This window comes from Cygnus olor, chromosome 23 (genome assembly GCF_009769625.2).
Source record: "Cygnus olor isolate bCygOlo1 chromosome 23, bCygOlo1.pri.v2, whole genome shotgun sequence".
Classification (NCBI taxonomy): Eukaryota; Metazoa; Chordata; class Aves; order Anseriformes; family Anatidae; genus Cygnus; species Cygnus olor.
The window spans coordinates 4,548,364-4,568,352 of record NC_049191.1 but is presented as its reverse complement, the minus strand read 5'-3'; the positions used below and the strand labels follow the sequence as shown (position 1 = coordinate 4,568,352).

At 66.5% G+C, this 19,989-nt stretch overlaps 1 protein-coding gene across 1 annotated transcript; it reads left to right on the top strand.

The window, feature by feature from the left end:
* Positions 1-2,228: 2,228 nt before the first annotated feature.
* Positions 2,229-19,966, top strand: ASAP3 (ArfGAP with SH3 domain, ankyrin repeat and PH domain 3). Its single transcript, XM_040535039.1, is given in 33 exon segments — positions 2,229-2,453; positions 6,125-6,165; positions 6,167-6,195; positions 6,518-6,663; positions 8,467-8,478; positions 8,480-8,542; positions 8,807-8,839; positions 8,841-8,857; positions 9,115-9,181; positions 9,183-9,242; positions 10,930-10,998; positions 11,000-11,016; positions 11,738-11,813; positions 11,907-11,993; positions 12,881-12,990; positions 13,499-13,568; positions 14,158-14,166; positions 14,168-14,246; positions 14,571-14,619; positions 14,764-14,951; positions 15,047-15,180; positions 15,646-15,740; positions 15,946-16,126; positions 16,253-16,338; positions 16,461-16,576; positions 16,693-16,760; positions 16,867-16,974; positions 17,119-17,362; positions 17,460-17,521; positions 17,523-17,767; positions 18,179-18,314; positions 18,520-18,642; positions 18,884-19,966. Coding segments are annotated over 33 exon segments (3,021 nt in total). The 5' UTR covers positions 2,229-2,327; the 3' UTR covers positions 18,959-19,966.
* The last annotated feature ends 23 nt before the right edge of the window (positions 19,967-19,989 follow it).

Sequence of the window (19,989 nt, the reverse complement as noted above, 5' to 3'; positions counted from 1 at the left end):
TGGAGAAGGGGGTTGAGACGAAGCCGTGACGGAGCAAAGCGGCGAGTGTGGGCGAGCACTGGGGTCAGGATGCCTGGGTGCGCCCGCTTTGGGGGCTGCGGGGACGTGCCCGTGGAGGGTCCTGCCCCAGGCCACCAGCCCCAGGATTGCTGGGCTGTGACCCGGTGATGCCAACGGTGCTGGTGACGTGGTGACATCTGGTGGCACCCGGTGATGTGCGGTGGCACCCGGTGCCCTGGGGCTGCACCGCTCGTCCCATGGGGTCTGGCACGGCAGAGGAGGAGGGTGAGAGGCACCGGGTCCTGTCCCCATCCCCGAGGGGCTGCGTGTCCCGGAGCAGCTGGCGGTGTCGCAGCCGTGCCCCCCCCAGCCCCCACCGGCTGGCAGTCCCCGGGCCGGCCAGGAGGTGGCAGGGTCACCCCAAGAAAGGGGCGGGGGTTTGGGGGGGGGGGCTCCCGAGCCTGGCCCACGCTGCTCTAAATCCTTGTCCTGGGCTGGCCACAGGGATGCTTTGCTGGGGTCAGCCCCCCCCGTACCCCAAGGAGGTGCGTGGATGTGGGGGGGTCCCAGCCAGGACCCCTTGGGAGCCCCCAAATTCCTCCTGTTCCCCTGCAATGCGGCAGTCCCACCGGGGCCACAGCCTCTTAACCTTGTGCCTGCCAGATGGGGGCTAAGGGGGTGTGTGGTGCCCCCCCCCCATCCTATAAACACCTTCACCCCCTTAGCAGGGCACCTTGCAGCCCCGCACACCCCATCCTGGCCGGCTGCTGGCCCAGGCTGTGCTGGGTTTTTCTTTTTACCGGGTTTTCTTTAACGTTGTCACCGTGAGCTGCTGGGGATGGGGCTCACCGGAACTACAAAGTGCGACAGAAATGGTCTGGGGGCTTGCAGGGGGCTGCAGGAGCAGCAGAAAGGAGCTGGGGGGGTGCAGGTGGGCAGGTTTGGGGGTCTTCGTGGTTTGGGGTGCTGGATTGGGCCTTTTGCCCAGCTCCGAGCCCCTCTCTGGGCAACCAGGAGGGAAGGGAGGAAAGAGGAGGGGGCTCTGCCACCCCCGACCTGCCCCTGGGGGCTGCTTGGTGCAGGGGTCCTGCAGAGCATCCTCGTGTCCTCTGCTGGGAAACCCAAAGGCCCTTTTTTTTTTTATTATTAATTAATTTATTGTCCTTGCAGCAAATCACCAGGAAAAGGGAACCCAAAATCCAGCTCCTCGGACCTGCATGGCCTGGGCGAGGCAAGGGGCTGGCAGGACACGGAGCCCCCGTGCTGCCTCTCCACGGCAAAGCAGGGTGCTCCAGAAGTGGCTCCGTGTCCCTGCCACCCCCCTCCTCTTCTGCTTCTCCTTTCCTGTTGTTTGCCATCGGATTCTCCTTCCTCAGCCCCCCCCGGACACCCCTCCGTTTGTTTCCCCACTCCTCCTTCGCTCTCACTTCTTTTTTTGGGGGACGTTTCCGAGCAGAGCCTCAGGGCAGCACCGGAGGCACGGAGCGGGGTGCGTGGGCTCTGCTCCTTGTGCACCGAGCCCCCCCCTCCAGGGCCAAGCAGGGCATGGGGACAGCCGAGTGCTTGGGGGGCGGGGGGTGGGGATTTAATCTGGATTTAATTTGGATTTAAGGTCGAGCCTTTGTGGCCTTTAGGGGCCACCTTGGGTGTCCCCATCTCCTGTCCCTGCCTGCCGCAGCCCCCGCGGTGCGGGCAGGACCCACGCTGCCCTTCCCACCCCGTGCTTTGCCCTCATCTCGCGGGGCCTCTCCCCGCGTGGGGGGGGGGGGGGCTGCCGTGGGTCCCCCCCTCTCCGCTCCCAGCCCGACAGCGGGGGCGCGAGGCCGGACTGGGGGGGGGGGTGCACGGAGGGGTTCGGCACCCTGGGTCCCCGGCTGCGGACGGAGCCCCCGCGCCCGCTGGTGCCCCGGGACGGCCCCTGCTGGGGGGGGGGGGGGGGGGGGGGGGGTGGGGGGGTGGGGGGGGGGGTGAATTCCGAGGGGGGGGCACCGGGGCGCTTCGCCTTTAACGGGCGGGCGGGCGGCGCTGCCCACGTCACGGCGGCGGGGAGGGAGCGGGCGGGCAGAGGGAGAAACTCCCCGGTGCAGCCCCGCCCGCCTGCAGGGGATGGGGCGCTGAGCCGGGCCCCGGGAACCCCGGCACCCCCCGGCACCCCCTGGCCCCCCCACCGGCCCCCACGGCCCCGGACGCTCAGCAGCTTCCTTGGTGCAGCCCCGGTGCAGCCCCGGCGCTCCCCCCCCCCGTGCGCTCCCCCGGTGCGCTCCCGGCTCAGCCCCCTGCCCCCGTGCCCCCCCCCGTCCCCCCCCCCCCGGTGCCCCGCCCGCACCATGCCCGAGCAGATCAGCGTGGCCGAGTTCCTGGCCGTGACCGGCGAGGACCTGAGCTCCCCGGCTGCCGCCCGCTTCGCCTCCAAGATGCAGAAGTGCCGGGGGGCGGTGGGGGCTCTGGAGGAGGTGAGCGGGGCTGGGGGGAGGCTTGGGCTGCGCTTCCCCCTGGGGACACCCCCTGCGCCCCTATCCCGAGCCTCGGGCACCCTGTAGTGCTGGCCCCGCGGCGAGCACCCGCCTCTTTCCTTGGGTTTCTATTACTGGGGTCCCCCCCCTCGCCCCGCTTTGCTCCGAGCCCCCCGGGGATGCCGGCCCCGCTCGGTGCGGGGTTTGTGTCACTCGCTGCAGCTCTCCCAGGTTTTCATTTTTCACTTCTGCCGAGGGCTCGGCCGCTGCTGTCGCCGATGGCTCGTGGGAAAGAGGAACCTGGAAAGTTTTCTGGGGGGCTGCTGTTTGCGCCGCCGTCTCCGAGCGCCCGGGGATGTGGGGCCGGTCCCCCGGCGCTCGCCCTGAGCCGCTGCTTCGGGACCCTCCAGCCGGGGCGGCTGTTTCCATCCTCCGCCCCACCACGCATTTTCTGGGGCCAAGGCCTGCAGAAACGGGCAAAACCTTGCCGTTCCAGCTCTGGTTTCGTTTCCAGCTCTGGGTGCTGCCCAGGGGCTGACTCCGTCCCCAGGGCTGGGCTCAGCATCGGCCCCGTGGCTCAGGGCTATGAGCTGCTGCGCCCTGAGGGTCGAGGTGTCCCGGGGGGGCACCCGTCGCTATTAAAGCTGGGGTGGGATTTTTAGCCCCCCAACAGTATTGATGGGGCTCGAGCAGGGGTGGCGGGGTGCACTTATCCCTCTCTCCCCACTCCTGCCTCCAATAGAGGCTGTTTCCAGCTGGTCCCGTGTCCTTTGCCAATTTCTCTTAGCGAAGGAATGGCTTTGAAAGGGAGCCAGAGCTCATGGGGCCGGCGCAGGCCCCCTCGGAGCCCCGGGGGCAGCGGGAAGGGAGCCCCCGGGCTGGAAACCCAGCACCCGATGGTGCTGAGCATCCCGGGCCCCGCCAGCACGTGCTCACCCCTGGCTCTGGCTCTTTCTCTCGGCGGGAGGGGGGAGGCAGCTCCAGGCAGGAGGAAGCGGCAGGAATTTCGTTTGGCCGCTCGGCTTCCCTGGGGAGGCTGCGATTTGGGGAAGGGGGACGGGTATTTGTGGGGGGGGGGGTTCGCTTGGGAACGTTCCAGCGAGCGTGGCTGAGCGCCGAGACTTGTGACAGCGGCTGAGGTCTTCGGGGGAGAGGGGCCGGGGGGCACGTGTCTGCCAGGGGGCTGCGGGGACCCTCGGGGGAGCCGAAAGGCAGCCAGGCCTTCGACACCCAGCCCCGGCGGAGGGGAAGAGGGAAATCCAAACAAACCAGCCCCAGCCCCGCGCCGCCGGCTGATCCTCGACGGGGTGATAGCGTCAGGCAAGGAAAATAAACAGCGGCTGCTTTGGGAGGGAGGACCGGGGGGGCTGGGGCTTTGTGTCACCGCCTGTCCCTGCCCCACATCCATGCTGGTGCTTTGGGAAGCCGGAGGGTGCTCAGCGCTGCTGGATGGGAGCCCAGGCGCTGTCTGCTGGAGGGGGCAGCGCGACCCCCCCAGCACCCCAAAGCTGCGCCGAAGCAGGGTGCTGAGGGCAGGAGGCTGTGGGACCACCGAGGTCCTCCCAGGTATCCTCTGCATCGTGCCTCAGTTTCCCTCCTGGGATTACAACGGGCTGTCCCCTCCCGGGGGTCTCGTGTGGCTTTGGGATGGTGGGGCAGGAGCCACATCCCATGGGGGCTTTGGCTGAGAAATAAAAGCAGGATGAGGCACGGGGAGGGGACCCGAGGCCGGGTCTCTGGTGTGAGCAGAAGGGCCGCATCCTGCCCCCGGTGGTTCTGGGTGATTGAGAGGTGTCGGTGCGGGATGGCCGGGCAGAGGCTGCGGAGCTGGCGGCCGCATCCTGCGTTGCCCCATCGCAGAGTAAACACGGCGTCCTGCCCTGCTCTGCCCTTTGCACCCGGAGCAGCCGCATCCTGCCCCGGCAGCAGCGCCGCCTCCAGCCCCGGCCCCATCGCCGCGCCTTCCCCGGGCGGCACGGCGAGGGGGGGCCGAAGAATGGCCCCCATTGAGCAGGGCGAGGAGGAGTGCTCGGGGTCCCCAGGCGGCTGCGGTGCAGGTGCGGGTCCCTTCCTCCCACCGCCCCCATAGGGAATCCCTTGTCACCACCACCGGCTGTGCCGATGTGACCCCTTCTCCGGGTTGTCCCGTCCCTCTCCGTGCTGCCCCACCTCCAGCATCCTTCTGGGCCGCGCTCCTGGGGGGCTGCCCCATGCTGTGGCACCGGGGCAGCTGCGTCCCCTGGCTGTGCGGTGCCTGCGTGCATCCAGCGTCCCACGTTGCCTCAGTTTCCCCTTCCCGAGGCCGTGCCTGGCCGGTTTGCCCGCCCAGGGCTGCTCTCGGGCAGCACCAAGGCCTCCCTGGGGCAAAGTCATGCGTGGGGGCTCACGGCATCATCTGCTGCGTCCCGCCCCCAGGCAGGAGGAGCCTCTGCCCCGCAGCACAGCTCCAGAGAGCTTGGGGCACTGGATTTAGGGCACAGAGGGGCATGGGAGGCTTCGGGGCACCCCAGCATCCTCCTCCTTGGTGAGAGACTCCCAAGGAGAGGGAGGGGTTGGCTTCTGCCCCCCCCCCCACTGCCTCGTCCCGGCCAAAGCTGCTGGGCAGCACCTCATCCAGGAGGGGCCTTGAGGAGAGAGGCGCCGGAGCCGGGCTGACCCCGCTGTCAGGAAATGGGCCTTGACATCAGCCCGAAAACCTTCGCTCGAGCGAGAGAGCGCGAGAGAGAGCCTCTTTATTGTAATTCCTCGGCGGTTTCATCCCTCGCCCTGCTCGCCGTTCACGCCCTCCAAATATTTCCAGCCTGTTATCATGCCTCTGGTACCTGCAGCGCAGCCAAGGCGGCCTTAACCCTTTCCTGCTACGCGCGGCTCCGGCTGCCTGGGCAGGGTTGGGGTTGGGGTTGGGGTCAGGTTTGGGGATGGGGTTGGAGTTGGGGCTGGGTGCTGTTTGCCCCCATGCTCGGCGCATGTTGGCTGTGAGGGCACCGTGCCCGTGGCGAGGGACAGAGCGGGGACAGGGCTGCGGCTGCGTGCGGGATGGCGTTGGGGTATGGGGCTGGGGGCTGCGACTGAGACCCCGCACGGGTCAAGATTTTGCAGAAAGCCAAGTCCCTCGGGGTGAGATTTGTCGTTTCGGTCCCTGCTGGGCATCGGCAGGATGCAGGTTTTGGTTTCGGCTCTGCCGTGCGCGGAGCTGGGGACCTTCGTGTGCCTCTGGTGCTGTGCCCATCCCATGGGGACATGTGCTGGCGCGGCTGGGCCAGCCTGGCGCATCTGTGCTGCGTCACGGGGTTGCCTTCCTCCTCTCCCTGCTTGAAACAACCCCTGGGGGAGCCACGGAGGCATTTTCGCAGCTGCTGGGAGCTGTTTGCTTCCAAACAGACGCTGTCCCAAAACCTGTCACTCTGCGCTACCGCCTTGCTCCAACATCACCTCCCCGGGCGATCGGGACCGTGGGGACCGCGGGGCTGGCATGGGACCGGCCGGGCACCGCAGCTGCGGCATCCCCAGCACCGATCCTGCACAGGGCCGGGTGCTTCCAGCTCCTGTCCCTGGGAGCTTGGCTGCTGCCCCGCACATCTGTGTGGCAGAGCAGGCGCCTGGCCAAGGAGCCCTGTGTGGCCAGCGGGGCAGGGGGGCGCTGACAGGGTTTTGTTCCTTTGCTTTTGCAGAGCCTGGACGGGGACCAAGCTGTGCTCCAGAGAATAAGGAAATGTGAAAGCCATTCACGTCTCCGGGCTCAGTAAGTCGGCTTCGAGAGATCTTGGGCGTCCCCGGGCTGCCACGGTCACATCCTCCCCCAGTGCCATCCGCGGTGGTGGCCCTTGGGGACACGGGTGCTCGGAATGTGCTGGGGTGCCGGAAGCTGGCCGAAAAAGGGGTAAAGATGTAAATCAAGAGCTTTGGGGGGGTTGTATAAGGAGCATTGCTGGTGTCCTGCTCCGCTCCAAAGGGACAGGGACGTGGGTGCGGGTGGTACCCGCGATGGGACCTCCTGGGGAAGGGGGTCCCGCAGGGCCACCCCGTCACCGTCCCCACCTCACCGCTGTTGTCCCCCTGCGCAGCCCACGTGGATAACGAGGAGCAGTACAGCGAGGCCCTGGAGAACTTCGGCAACAACCACCTCTCCCAGAACAACCACGAGCTCTCCACCGGCTTCCTCAACCTGGCCGTCTTCACCCGCGAGGTCACCGCGCTCTTCAAGAACCTGGTGAGCCGCCGACCCCGCGGGGAGCAACCTCAGCCTGCTTCCCCCGTCCTGCTGGGGCCAAGCTGGGGAGAATCTGCACCAGGCATCTGGATTTGGGGCAGAGACCCAGCACAGCTGCCCTCCACCGCAGCAGGAGGTCCCAGATCCCACCCCAGACTCGGGGATGCTCGCGGGCCACCCGATACCCCCTCCGCTGGATTTTCCAGCTCCCTCCCAGCTCTGCTGGGGACACCGACGCTGCGATTTGCCGTGCGGTTGGGGCTGCTGGTTTTGTTTTTTTTTTCCCCTTTCTTCCTTTTTTTTTTTTTTTTCACATCTCTGATCTCGCTTGCCAAGAAGTAAATCAAAGCCACGCTGAGCGCGCAGCGGGGCCGTGGGGAGCCGCAGCCGCGCGGGAGGCAGCAGAGGCGGCTGGAGCCATCCCCGCCATGGGAGGGGGGGGCCACGGCTCTTCTCGGGGTCTCTTTTCTCCAAACGCATCTTCTTGCTTTGATTTGTCGAGGCTGGAAGGGTTTGATAGCCTGGGGGGAGAGCTGGGCTCCTGGGGTGTGCTGGGCTTTGTGCTGGGTGGGATCTGGAGGGAGCTGGGGCCTTGCAGCAAAGCCTTGGGGCATCCCCCGCTGGCTTCTCGCTGCCCTCCGGTCCCTTTTGAAGCCCACCCCCAAAAAAAGGGGCGTTTGTACCCTCTGGCTCTGCTTAAGGAGCAGACTCCTTGCTGCTGCCCTTCCCCCAGCAGGAATTTCAGATTTCATATCCTCCTCTCCCAGTTACCCCAGCCCGGGCCTCCCCGCTCCTCTCCTCCCCATCGCGGCCATCCCGGCCCGGCCAGAGCCCCGTGCTCGGGGGCTCCGTGGGGAAAACGTGGCGGGGAAGGAGCCGAACCGGTTCCCTGGGCGAGGGCAGTGCCCGCGCTGCGCCTCCCCTGTGCCACGTGCTGCAGGCGTGGGAACGGCCGCCCGCAGCCGCCCCTGCTCCAAACCCTCCCCGGGAGCTGCTCTGCAGCGGGATCCCGGCGCCGCACGCACGGCGGAAGGATGGGGCGCCCCGTTTCCCAGCCTTTGGGGCCGGTTCCTGCCCCGGGGCTGGGTTTCTCCCCCTGTGATGTCGGGGAGCAAAACCCCTCTAGAGCCTTTGAAAGGAATTCTAGGTTTTTGCAGCATCACAGTTTCCTCTCCGATGCAAAAGGACGCGGTGTGTGCCCAGCATCGCACCGAGCCCCGGTCCGTGCCCAGCTGGGATCACCCTACAAGGGTGCTGGAGCTGCTCCAACAGCCCCACATTGGGTGCTGCCCCGTGGGGACCCCAGGGTTTGGGGTCAGACGGGGAGGCACCGGGATGGGAGCAGGCTCCCGCGTCCCCTCTGCGTGCCGCAGTGCTTTTGGGGACACCCCCGGTCCCCCAGCCCAGGGAGGGGACGCTTTGGGAAGCCCTCCTGGACCTCAGGAGGTCCCGGCCTGGTGGCACTGCCGGCTGCCCGCCGGGTGTCTGCGCCGTGCCGCGGGGAGGACGGGGCCGGGGCCGGGGCGGCGATGGGGGGGAGCAGCTCCAGTTCTGGCAGCCGCGGCGCTGATGTGGTTTGTGGGAAGGGCCCCGTGTCAGACATCTTGCAGCCAGCTCTCAGCAAGCCCAGCCTGCCCCTGCCTGCAGGCCGGCCCCGTTTCCAGCCTCTTTAACCCTTACTGGGCAGCGATTTTACTGGGGGGAGCCCCCAGTGCTGGAAAGGATGCGAGCTCCTGCTTCCCGGCCTGCCCCGATGCGGGAATGCCCCTGGGGTAACCCCGTCCCCGTCTCTGCCCTTTCCAGGTGCAGAACCTGAAACAACATCGTCTCCTTCCCCCTGGACAGCCTGCTGAAGGGGCAGCTGAAGGACGGCCGCCTGGTGAGTCCCCAGCCCTGGCTCCTCGGCTGCAGGTCCCCTTGTATGGGGACAAAACGCAGCCCTGGGGACACGGCTCGCGGCACGGAGCAAGAGGCAGAGACGCAGCGGCGATGTCCCCGCAGTAGGGGGAGCAGGGCAGGGCGCTGGCACAGCGCTGCAAAAGCAAAGCCCTCACTTTTGGGACGCTGCTTTGGTGCCACCGGGTCTGTGCCCGTCCCTTCGCCTCCCCTAACGGCTGCCGTCCCCTCTCTCCTCTCGCTGCAGGACTCCAAGAAGCAGATCGAAAAGGCCTGGAAGGGATTACGAGACCAAAGTGTAAGCGACCCCATGCCCGGAGCAAATCCCCCTAATCCCCCCGCGCACAGAGTGTTTTGTGCAGGGCTGCAGCCAGGCTCTGGGCCAGCCTTGGGGAGGCTTCCCCTGGTCCATCCCAGCGCAGCCCCCTGCCCCATCCCACCCCCTCTGCCACCTCTGCAGCTCCCTGGGGACCCCCTCTTGGGCAGGGTCGTCCCCGAGGTCCCCCCCCACTCGGGCAGGGCTGTCCCCGAGCTGTCCCCCGTGCCGTCCCACAGGGGGAAGATGGAGAAGGAGAAGGAGCGCGCCCGCCTGGCGGGGGTCATCCAGGCGGAACCATCCGCCGGCGTAGCTGGCCGAGGACATGCAGAAGGAGCGGCGCTCCTTCCAGCTCCACATGTGCGAGGTGGGGGCTGCGCCGGGGGGCTTGGGGCCCCTTCGGGGGTCGGGGGGACGCAAGGGGGACCGCTGTGGCCAGAGCTGTGCAGGGTGCTCAGTCCCCGTCCCCCACCACCAGAGCAGTCCGGTGGGTGCAGCGCAGGGCACTCGTCTGTCCCCGTCCCCGTGTGTCCCCGTGGTGGTCCTGGCTCGGGGGACCTCCATCCCCCGCCGTGGGGCTGTGTCTGCTCCCTGCAGGATGCGGTGTGCAGGTGGGATACCCTGCAGGGAGCACCGGGGCATTGCACCCACGTCCTCCGGGTCCTGATCCTACACCTCCTCTGCCAAACCAGGGGCTGGACATTTGGGGCAAAAGGCGATCCTTTGGATGAAAACCCCTGAAAGATGCAGTTTGGCTTTGCAGTTTTGCCCTACTGGCAAAAACAGAGAGGCTCTCCAGGTCCCCAAGCACACAGTTGTGGCACAAGCAAAGGACACAGACCTGGTGCCAGCGCCCGCAGCCCCCCGTCCCGGGCTCTCCCCCAGTCCCCTCCCCTGTCCCCGGGCTCCTGGGGGAGCAAAGGGCAGGTGTGGCGGGGAGGAGGCAGCGCCGCAGCGGGGTCGGGGCTGCTGGCTGGGGCTGGGCCAGAATGAGTCAGTGCTTTGAATAGCAGCACTGTTAAATAAATAACAGCGCATGGAAACGCGGCCGGCCGGGAGGGGCCGCTTCCAGCAGCGCCTGCGCACGGGTGCCCGCCTGGAATCGGGGGTGCTGTGGGCTGGCACGCTCGTGCATGTGTGTGCACGCTCGTGTGCACGCGGTGTTTGCTGCTTTCTGGGGTGGGGGCGCGATGGGTTTCCACCCCAGGGGTGCTCTGCGGGGCACAGCTCCTCGCTGGGGAGTTCCCGTGGGTGGGTGGGCGCAGCGGGGACCCCCACCAGGGGTCTCAGCAGGACAGTCCCCTGTCACCACCACCTCAGGGCATCGTTGGCAGGGCAGCGAAGCCCCCACAAAGCCCCCTTCAACCCCTCCCCATGTGCCACCTCGGCCACATTGGGAGCTGCCCCCCTCCATCCTGCTCCCCTACCCTTGGCGGCCCCCCAGCAGAGGAGACGTGGGGTCCCCTGGGGGCTCCAGCACGCCCCGGGGCTGTTGGGCTGTGGAAAGCCCCTGCAGCTGGAAGTTGGCCGCCTTCCCCTCCGCTCGCCTCCCAAAACACATCGTGGGGAGGCAGGGAGGGAGGAGGCCAGCCTCCAGCTGTGCGGGGCTGAGGCTGAGCTCGCCCAGGGGAGGCTCCAGGCTCCTCTCTTTGCGTGGGGCTTGCCTGACCCAGGGGTCTGGGCTTCCTTTTTCTTTCCGCCTGCAGGTTGAGGGACAGGTTTGATGTACAAAACTCATTCAGTTTTTTGTTTATTTTTTTTCCTCAGCGACTTGGGTTCGGGTTATTTATTAACTCCAGAAGTAATAAGCAGCGGGAGAAGCGTGCCCGGCTGGAAACCCTGGAGGCCCGCCTCGGCCCTTGAACTTTGCAGGGCTGGAGCACCTCCAGCTCCAGGTTTTCTGAGGGTGGTCCCCGGCGAGCTGACTTCACACCCGACATCGTGGCTTCTTGAAACCGAGCCAGCGTCCAAACCCTCCGGCCCACGCGGGGAAGGGGGGGCAAGGACCGGTCCTCATCCCCGCCGTCTAACCGGCTGCCTTCTCCCCCCCCCAGTACCTGCTGAAAGCCAGCGAGAGTCAGATGAAGCAAGGGCCGGATTTCCTGCAGAGCCTCATCAAGTTTGTTCCATGCCCAGCACAAGTAGGTGCCCGTCCCCGGGCTCGGCTGTCACCCTCCGGGAACGCTCGGTGGGGGGTTTTGGGGACACCTCGCTCCCTGTCCTGGGGGCTGAGCGACCCCACAGAGCTCCTGGGGAAGGTGCTGGGCAGGGCCCGACGCTGTCCGGTCGGGATTGTTGGCTCCAGGAGATGCAAACGTGTCCGTAAGGGCTGGGGGAAGGGGCTTGGCCGGGGATGTAGCCGATGATTTGGTTTCTGGATGGATTTCCAGGGATGAGTTCAGCCGAGCAGCTCTGCCGGTAGCCTTGGAGCTCGTAGCGGGGGTGTTCGGGGCAGGGGGAACATCCCCCTCCTTCCCTCGCACCCCTCTGGCTCTCGAGTGGGGAAACTGAGGCAGGGAGGGAGCAGTGGCACTGGCCACGGGCGTGCTGTCAGCCGGGGAAGGGACCCAAAGGGGCCAGGATCTGGCCTCAGCCCCGGTGAGATCAGCTTGCATCGAGCAAGAGGCCAACCCTGTGTCCCAAACACCTGAAATATTTGGGGTACCCGGACCCCACGGGCTGGACGTGGGCTTTGCAGCATCCCTCCACGTCCCAGCAGCGAGGGAGCTGCAGAGCAAGAGCAGCTTCCCCAGGGTGGGGGGGGTGCTGCTGCTGCTTCCCCCTGCCACGCTTTCTCTAAATAAGCTCTTTTTTTCCCCGTTTTCCCCATTTGCATCTTAATGGCGTGAAATCAATGCCCAGTTTCTTCCAAGACGGCTGGAAGGCTGCCCAGAACCTCTACCCCTTCATCGAGAAGCTCGCCGTGTCCCTCCACGCGGTGAGTCCCCCAGCACCCCCCACGCTGCCCTGTGGACGTGTTCCTCGGGCTGTCCCCCCCCCAGGACACCTGCGGTCCCCGCTCCTTTTCCAGCTCCACCAGGCGCAGGAGGAGGAGGTGAAGCAGCTGACGCAGACCCGCGATTCCCTCCGCAGCATCCTGCAGCTGGACAGCAAGGAGGTGAGAGCAGGTGGTGGGGCGGGAGGGTGCTGGGCGCTGGGTGCTGAGCAGAGGGAGGTGTCCTTGGCTGGGGGACGGGGGGCAGCGGGGAAAGGGGGGCTGGGGAGGAGCAAAGCAGGACATCCATGGAGGAGATGTATAGGGAGGAGGAGATCTACAGGGAGATGGACCTCCATGGGAGAAGGACGTCCATGGAGGAGATCTATAGGGAGGAGAACATCAGTGGGAGGAGATCTGTAGGGTGGAGGGCATCCGTGGGAGGAAATCTACAGAGATGAGGACATCCGTGGGAGGAGATCCATAGGGTGGAGGACATCAATGAGAGGAGATCTGTAGGGAGGAGGACATCCATTGGAGGAGATCTATAGTGTGGAGGGCATCAATGAAAGGAGATCTACAGGGAGGAGGACTTCCATGCCAGGAGATCTCTAGGGTGGAAGACATCCATGGAGGAGACCAACAGGGATGAGGAGATCTATAGGGTGGAGGACATCAATGGGAGGACATCTACAGGGAGGAGGACATCCGTGGGAGGAGATCTGTAGGGCGGAGGGCATCAGTGAGAAGAGGACGTCCACGGGAGGAGATCTATAGGGAGGAAGACATCCGTGGGAGGAGATCTATAGGGTGGAGGAGGACATCCACGGGAGGACATCTACAGGGAGGAGGACATCTGTGGGAGCAGAGCAGGAGGGATGCTTGGAGGACATTCATGGGGAGGATATCCATAGGGACATCCATGGGAGCAGAGCAGGAGGGATGCTCGAAGGGGACGAAGGTCTCTGACTCCATAGCGAGGTCCTCCAGGGGGCTCGGCCACTTCTGCCCCTCTCACATTGCTTTCTAAATGCTTTTTTTTTTTTTTTTTCTTTTCCTGGTGAGCTCAGGAAAACCTGAGCAGGAAGAACTCCGGCAGCGGCTACAGCATCCACCAGCACCAAGGGAACAAGCAGTACGGGACAGAGAAGTCGGGATTCCTGTACAAGAAGAGCGACGGGTGAGGGCGTCCGAGGGGGGACACCTTTGGGTGAGGGTTTGGGTCCATTACACAGACCATTGGGTGCTGTTGGTCCCGTCTGGTCTTAAGGAGGTCTAAAGGCTTGGAGAATGCCATTTTCTCCTGGCTGGAGGAGCCCTGGAGGTGGTGGTCGGGATGGGTGGGTGTCCAGCTGCAGGTGGGGAAGGAAGGAGGAGGTTTGGATGTGGTGCAGGGGACCCCCGTAATGGGTTGGTGTCATCATCGTGATGGGTTGGTGTCCCCTGGGCATGGGGGCGGAAATCATCCTGCTGGGATGGGTTAGGGGGGAAAATAATGCTCTTATAGCCCCAAGGGGGTCTCCACCCCTGTGCTCGGCAACTTGTGGGAAGCACGACCCTAGATCCGAAAGCCATGGAGCCTCTCCGGGGGTGCTGGGGGCAGGTTGGGGTGGGTGGATGTGGTCAGGGATGCGCCGTGGGTCCTTGCCCCTCCTGCTTGGCTCCTCACCCCTCCTGCTCTGGCTCAGGATCCGCAAAGTGTGGCAGAAGAGGAAGTGCGGCGTGAAGTACGGCTGCCTGACCATCTCCCACAGCACGGTGAGGGCGGCGGGGGGGGGGAACCTTCAGCCCCGTGGTCACCCCGAGGTGCTACGTGGGGTGCTGCCGGCACGTACCGCCCGGCGCAGACCCCGCAGCGGTGCCTGGCGGCGCGCTGTGTGCCCCAAACTGCAGAGCCCAGTTTGTGCCATCCCCTGCTGGGTGCTGCCCCAAAAACCACCCAGCTCCATGTCTCCTGTCCTTTGGGAATGTGACCTTGGCTGTAGGGCCTTTCCCCGAGCATCCCACCCGCACCCCGGCAGCAAAGCAAGCCGCCAGCTTGGGGTTGTCATAGCGGGGGGTCCCTCGCCCCCCGCGTTTGCTGTGTGCCGGTGGGATGGGGGTTTTAGTGGGGACAGTGGGGGTTTTAGGGGGTGTTGAGGCTGCAGAGGAGGCCAAGGGACCCGGAGTCATTTTGGGGAGGGTGTGCTGCCATCTGGGGGCAGAGGCTGCAAAGTGCAGCCCCGATCCCAGCCCCGTTCTGCAAAGGGAACACGCGGGGGGTTGGAGAGGTGCTGAGCCCCTGCGTGCCCCAAAAGCGATCCTCTGGGGACCTTCTCTAACCCCCCTCCATCCCCCCACCCTGCAGATAAACCGCCCCCCCCGTCAAGCTGAACCTGCTGACGTGCCAAGTGCGGCCCCACGCCGAGGAGAAGAAGTGCTTCGACCTGGTGACGCGTGAGTGCCTCGCGGGTCCGGTTGTGGGTCCCCGGGGACAGACCCCGGGTGGGTATCCCAGGGTGTGAGGGGTGCACGTGATTTTTTTTTTACGGAGGAAGGACAAAGCCCTGCAAGGTGCTGGCTGCCTCGAGCTCCAGACAGCAAGAGGTGGCAGCAGGGTGTCGGAAGAACGATGCGCGGTGATTTTTTCAGAGCAGCCCTTAGCAGTAGCTCCAGCCCCTTCCTGCAACCTTGTGCAACCTGATCCTAAATGCCCTGTTCCAGCCCCTTTCTGCAATCTTATGCGTTCCTAAAAGCTCACCTTTGTCCCCGTCCCTGCAGACAACAGGACGTACCACTTCCAAGCCGAGGACGAGCAGGAGTGCGTCGTGTAAGTGCCGGGGCCGTCCCCACCCCACGCGAGCGTGCAAAGCACCCCAGGGCTTAAATCCCCCGTGGCTGCACCCCTCGCCCCGCGTGGCGCCGGCCCCGGTGCATCCCCGCGAGGCCGCCCGGCTCTGCTCCCCCTGCCCAGGTGGGTCTCGGTGCTGCAGAACAGCAAGGACGAAGCCCTGAGCAATGCCTTCAAGGGCGAGCCCAACGGCGGGGCAGCCTCGGCGGGCGGCGCGGCGGACGGCGGCGTGCAGGAGCTCACCAAGCTGGTCATCGGCGAGGTGAAGAACATGCCGGGAAATAAGCAGTGCTGCGACTGCGGGGCCCCCGGTAGGTTGGGGATCTGGGGTGCGGGATGCAGCGGGATGGAAGCAGTGAGGGGCCAGGAGGTGATGCTGAGCCCCCCACCCCGCCGTGCCCTGCAGACCCCACGTGGCTCTCCACCAACCTGGGCATCCTGACGTGCATCGAGTGCTCCGGCATCCACCGGGAGCTGGGCGTGCATTACTCCCGCATCCAGTCCCTCACTCTGGACGTCCTCAGCACCTCCGAGCTGCTGGTAAGCGGCTCCCTGAACCTGGGGGTCTGGCATCCACCGGGAAACACCCTCTGCTTGGGGGCTCGGGGGCTCCCAAACCTCCTGGGTGTGGGTTTCAACCCTCCTCCTCCTCCTCCCTCCTGGTCTGCACTCTCACCAGCTGGCCTCGGTTTCCCCAGCTGCACTTTGCAGCCCCCAGTGTGGTGCTCCAGGGATGCGGGGGAGGCTCTGGGAAGTGATTGCTAATGGAGGGGAAGATGCTGGCAGCCCCCCAGGACCTGCTCCCTGCTCTAACAAACTGGGAGAAAGGCTCATCCCTGGGGGAGACGGTGGATGGCAAGATCCTGGCTGGATCCGGTGGATTCCCCTCTCCATCCCCCCATGATGGGGATGGGACATCCCAGGGCAAGCACGGCCAGGATTTTGGGGAGGGTGGGTGGCCCCTCTCTGCCCAGGGCTCGTCTCCCCCTGCCCCTCTCGCCACAGCTGGCCGTCAGCGTCGGGAACACCCGCTTCAACGAGATCATGGAGGCCACGCTGCCCACGCAGGACTGCCCTAAACCCTCGGCCGGCAGCGATATGTGAGTCTGGCACTGCTGGGGGGGCACGGAGCAGGCTGCGGTGGGGGGCTCTGTGTCCCCATTGTCCCCAGCCCGAGGACTGGGGGCTCCCGGTGTCATCGCCAGGACATCGGGACCTGCACCTCTCGCAGAGCTTCCCCCCCAAATACGACTTTGGGAGGGGGGCGAGGTGCGGGGATGCCCGCTGATGCCTCCCGCCCCGCAGGAGCGCGCGCAAGGAGTACATCGTGGCCAAGTACATGGAGCGGCGCTACGTGCAGCGGGGCGGCCGCGACGAGCCCCACCGCCTCTGGGACGCCATCCGCACCCGCGACCTGCTGGCGCTGCTGCAGGCCTTCGCCGAAGGGCACGATTTGGCCAAGCCCCTGGCGAGCCCCGAGGGCCAGGTGAGCCCCACGCCAGCAGCGTTCGTGGCTCGTCCCCGTCTCCGGGAGCCCCTGTGAGGGATTCGCTCAGCCTCCGAGCTGCGGAGGGTCCCTGGGCTCAGCTATCCTCTCCCACCCTCCCGGCAGGACGCGGGCGAGCTGGCGCTGCACATGGCCGTGCGCTACGCCGACAGGTCGTCCCTGCCGCTGGTGGACTTCATCATCCAGAACGGGTGCGTCCAGCGGGGGTCCCATCACCCGTGGTGTCCCGGTGATGTCCCCGAGGTGCCGGCGCATCCCCGTGAGGATGGGGAGCGATGCTCGCACGCTCTGGAGCTGTCCCGGCTCTGCGCAGGGGGACGCTGGACCGGGTGACGCAGGACGGGAACACGGCTCTGCACTACGGCGCGCTCTACAACCAGCCCAACTGCCTCAAGCTGCTCCTGAAAGGCAAAGCTGCCTTCACCACGGGTACGGGGCCGGGATATAGGGCTTGGGGGGGGATGGACGGACTTGAGGCCAAGCCTTTTGCTCGGGGCTGTCCCCCTGGAGCAGCCTGGATCTGTCCCCTTCCATCCCTCGTGCAGTGAACGCGGCCGGCGAGACGGCGCTGGACGTGGCGAGGAGGCTGAAGCACACCGAGTGCGAGGAGCTGGTAGGTGGGGTGGGGGCGGACCAGGGGGATGGGGAGGGCGCTGATGCTGGGGTGAGGGGCACCTGGGACCTGTCCACCCCCCCGCTGACACCCGCCTGTCACCCAGCTGGAGCAGGCGCAGGCGGGGAAGCTCTCCCTGCAGGTACACGTGGACTACGACTGGGAGCCCCCCCAGGAGTACACCTACGACAGCGAGGACGAGCTGGAGGAGAAGGTGCCCGCCAGACGGTGGCAAGGGTTGGGGGGGGGACAGGGACAGACCCTGCGTCCCCATCAACGGGACAGGGCAGGGGGCAGAAGGGGGCTGCAGGTGGTGGGGGAGCCCCCAGCAGCTCTGGGTCCGGGTCTCTGCCCCCAGGTGAGCCCCCTCCAGCGCTCCTTCAAGGGCTCCTCGCCTCTGGCCACCAGCCCCCCCGCCGCCTGCCCCCAGGGCCGCTGGAGCTGCATGGGCATGGACATCACCAACAAGACCTACGAGACCATCCTGGTGCCCTCGCGGCCCGCGCCCCGCCGGGCGCACAGCGAGGAGATGCCCCCGCCGCTGCCCCTCAAAAACCCCACGCGGGGCGGCCCCCGCCCCAAACCCGGCCCCAGCCCCACGGGTGAGTCGGGCGGGGGGCCACGCGCCGCGGGATGCTCGCCGTGACACGTCCCCAGGCCACCAGCCTCAGTGTCCCCATCGTGTGTCCCCCCCACCAGAGCGCCCCGAGCTCCACCGGCAGGCGTCGGAACCGCACTTCTCGGGGCTGGCGGAGGCCCCCCCCCGCGCCACGCAGCCTCTCCTCTTCCTCCTCCTCCTCCTCCTCCGTGGGGGCCCTGGACGGCGCGGCCGCGTCCCCCCCGGCCACTGGTACCCGCAGCCCCCCGGAGGTGCGGCGGGCAGCGTACTGGGAGACCCGCTCGGAAACAGAGAGCGGGGCCACGCGGAGGGGGCCGGAGCTGAGTCCCCCCCCTGTGCAGCCCCCGCCGGGAGGCCTGGCCCCCGATGTCACCCCCGTCAAGTTCGGGTAGGGGTCCCCCAAAATTCAGGGGAGGCATTGTGGGTGGGAGGTGGTTGTGTGGTGGGAGGAATCCCAAATTGTCCCTGGGGGTGTCGGAGCAAAGGGGTCCCCTCCCCACTGCCAGCCTGGACCCCCCCAGGGCTTGGGGACAGAGGAGGGGACAGGGGCAGTGTGGGAAGGGGGGGCTGTCCCTAGAGGTGACACGGGTCCTGTAGGGGGGACACCGATACCGGGACCCACTGGAAGTTAGGACATTTTATTTTTTTTTCCCCCCATTTTGGGATTTGGGTGGGCTGTGGGTGGCGCCCTGCTCCCTTGGGTGTCCCATGGGGGAACCCGACGGCACCAGGACCTCATGGGGAGGGGGACGGGGGAGCGGGGGGGGGCTGACGCTGCCCCCCCCGCTGCCCCCGGTAGCTCGGAGAGCACCCGCTCGTACCGGCGCATCAGCGGCATGGCCGGCAAAGCCGGCTCGGCCGCCCCCCCCCAGAGCCCCGAGGACCCCGCTCCGAGCAAGGTGCCCCCCGTGCCCATGCCCCGGCGATTCGCTCCGGTAGGTGGCACGATTTGGGGTGGGGGGGCTTGGACGGGGTGTGTGGGGGGGGAGCTTTGTGGGGACCCCTCCATCCCCAGGCGTCCCTGCAGCTCTTGCCCCAGGGGGGTGGATGGAGGTATTGGGGGGGGGGGTCACAACCCTTGGGGTGGATTTGGGGGGGTGGCTGCCCCCCCCCCCCCAGCTGACTCCGTTCCTCACGCAGGCCAAGGGGAGGCAGAAGCGGGTGAAGGCGGTGGCTGACTGCAAGGGGGACAAGGCGCGGGAGCTGACCTTCTCCAAGGGCGAGGTGATCGTGGTGACGCGGGAGGAGGACGAGCAGAGCTGGGTGAGCCCCCCCGGGGCGCAGCCCCCTCCCTCACCCTCACTTCCCTGTCATCCTGAGCAGGCCGCTCATTTTGAGGGGCCACGGATGGGCACCCCCCGCCCCGTCTGTGCTGGCAATGGTCACCGTAGGCTGCCGGTGACAAGTCACAAGTGCTTGTGGCCATCGGTCCTCGCATTCCTCTCCCTCGTCACCCACCGTGGGACCCCCCCACACCCCCTGACACCCCTCTCTGCACCCCCAGGTCGGCTTCATCGAGGGCGACGGCTCCCGCACCGGTGTCTTCCCCGCCAGCTTCGTCCACCTCCTGCAAGACTGATTGGGCCCCCCCCCCCGCTGCCCGTTTTGTCCCCGTCCCCTGGGGGCCGGGGGCGCACGGGGTGGGCTGGGAGCTGGAGCCGGACGGCCCCCGGCCCCTCTGTGCCGTCACCCCTTTCCACGGGGCACCGGGTCCTGCTGCCCGACCCCAGCCCCTGCTATGGGACCATGTGGCTGCTGCCCTCCCAGGGGACGTGGGGACCCCCGGGTTGGGACGCTCCCCCCCTGGATGGTGGCTTTGGAAAGCCGAAGGGCTGCCACCGCCCCTGCTGCCATCAGCTGCACCCTGCGAGGAGGTTTTGGTGCTTGCTCTGCTCTGGCTGCTCTCCGTCCTTTCGTGGGCTCTGCCCATCCTGGGGGCTTTCTCCTCCCCTGTCAGCGTGGATTTGGGGCTGGGGGTGGGGGGCGCGCTGGGTGCCCCCCACCCTCCTCTGCTGGGTGGGCGCAGAGCCCCTGTCCCCGTTCTCCAGGGGGGAGCTGCAATGCGCCACCTGGTTTTCTCCTCTACCACAACTGTGAAGCATTGGGGATTGGTAGGGAACAAAAAAGGGCTTTTTATTCATCATTTTTGGGGGTTTGGAGGGTCTGCGGCCACATCCTGCCCCCCCACCCCCCCGGGCTCTGAGAGCCCCCCCCCAGGGCAGCAGGGCTTGGAAATGCCTAAAAATTTCCCCAGCCTGGTACCACAGCTCCTTGGATGCCTGGGGTTGGCGCGGGCAGCGCCGTGGAGCCGTGTCCCCGTGTCCCTCACCGGGTGGGTGCTGGTCACCGCTCGGCCCCGGGGGGCTCGGGGTCCTTCTGCAGCCGGCCCGGGGGGGGCCCCTGGGGCCATCCTGCAGCTGTGTTCTGGGACCAATGTTGCCCCGTGTCGGCGTCCCTCGGGAGCCGTCTGCCCCTGTGGTTTATCTTCGTCTGCGTCTTGTTGGTTGCATCTCAGAAAGTGGTCTGTTGTGTTTGTTTTTAATGTTCTCTCTTTCTAATTTCTAATAAAACCATCATTTTTTTGTAAGCATTGGGGTGCGTGCATGCAGG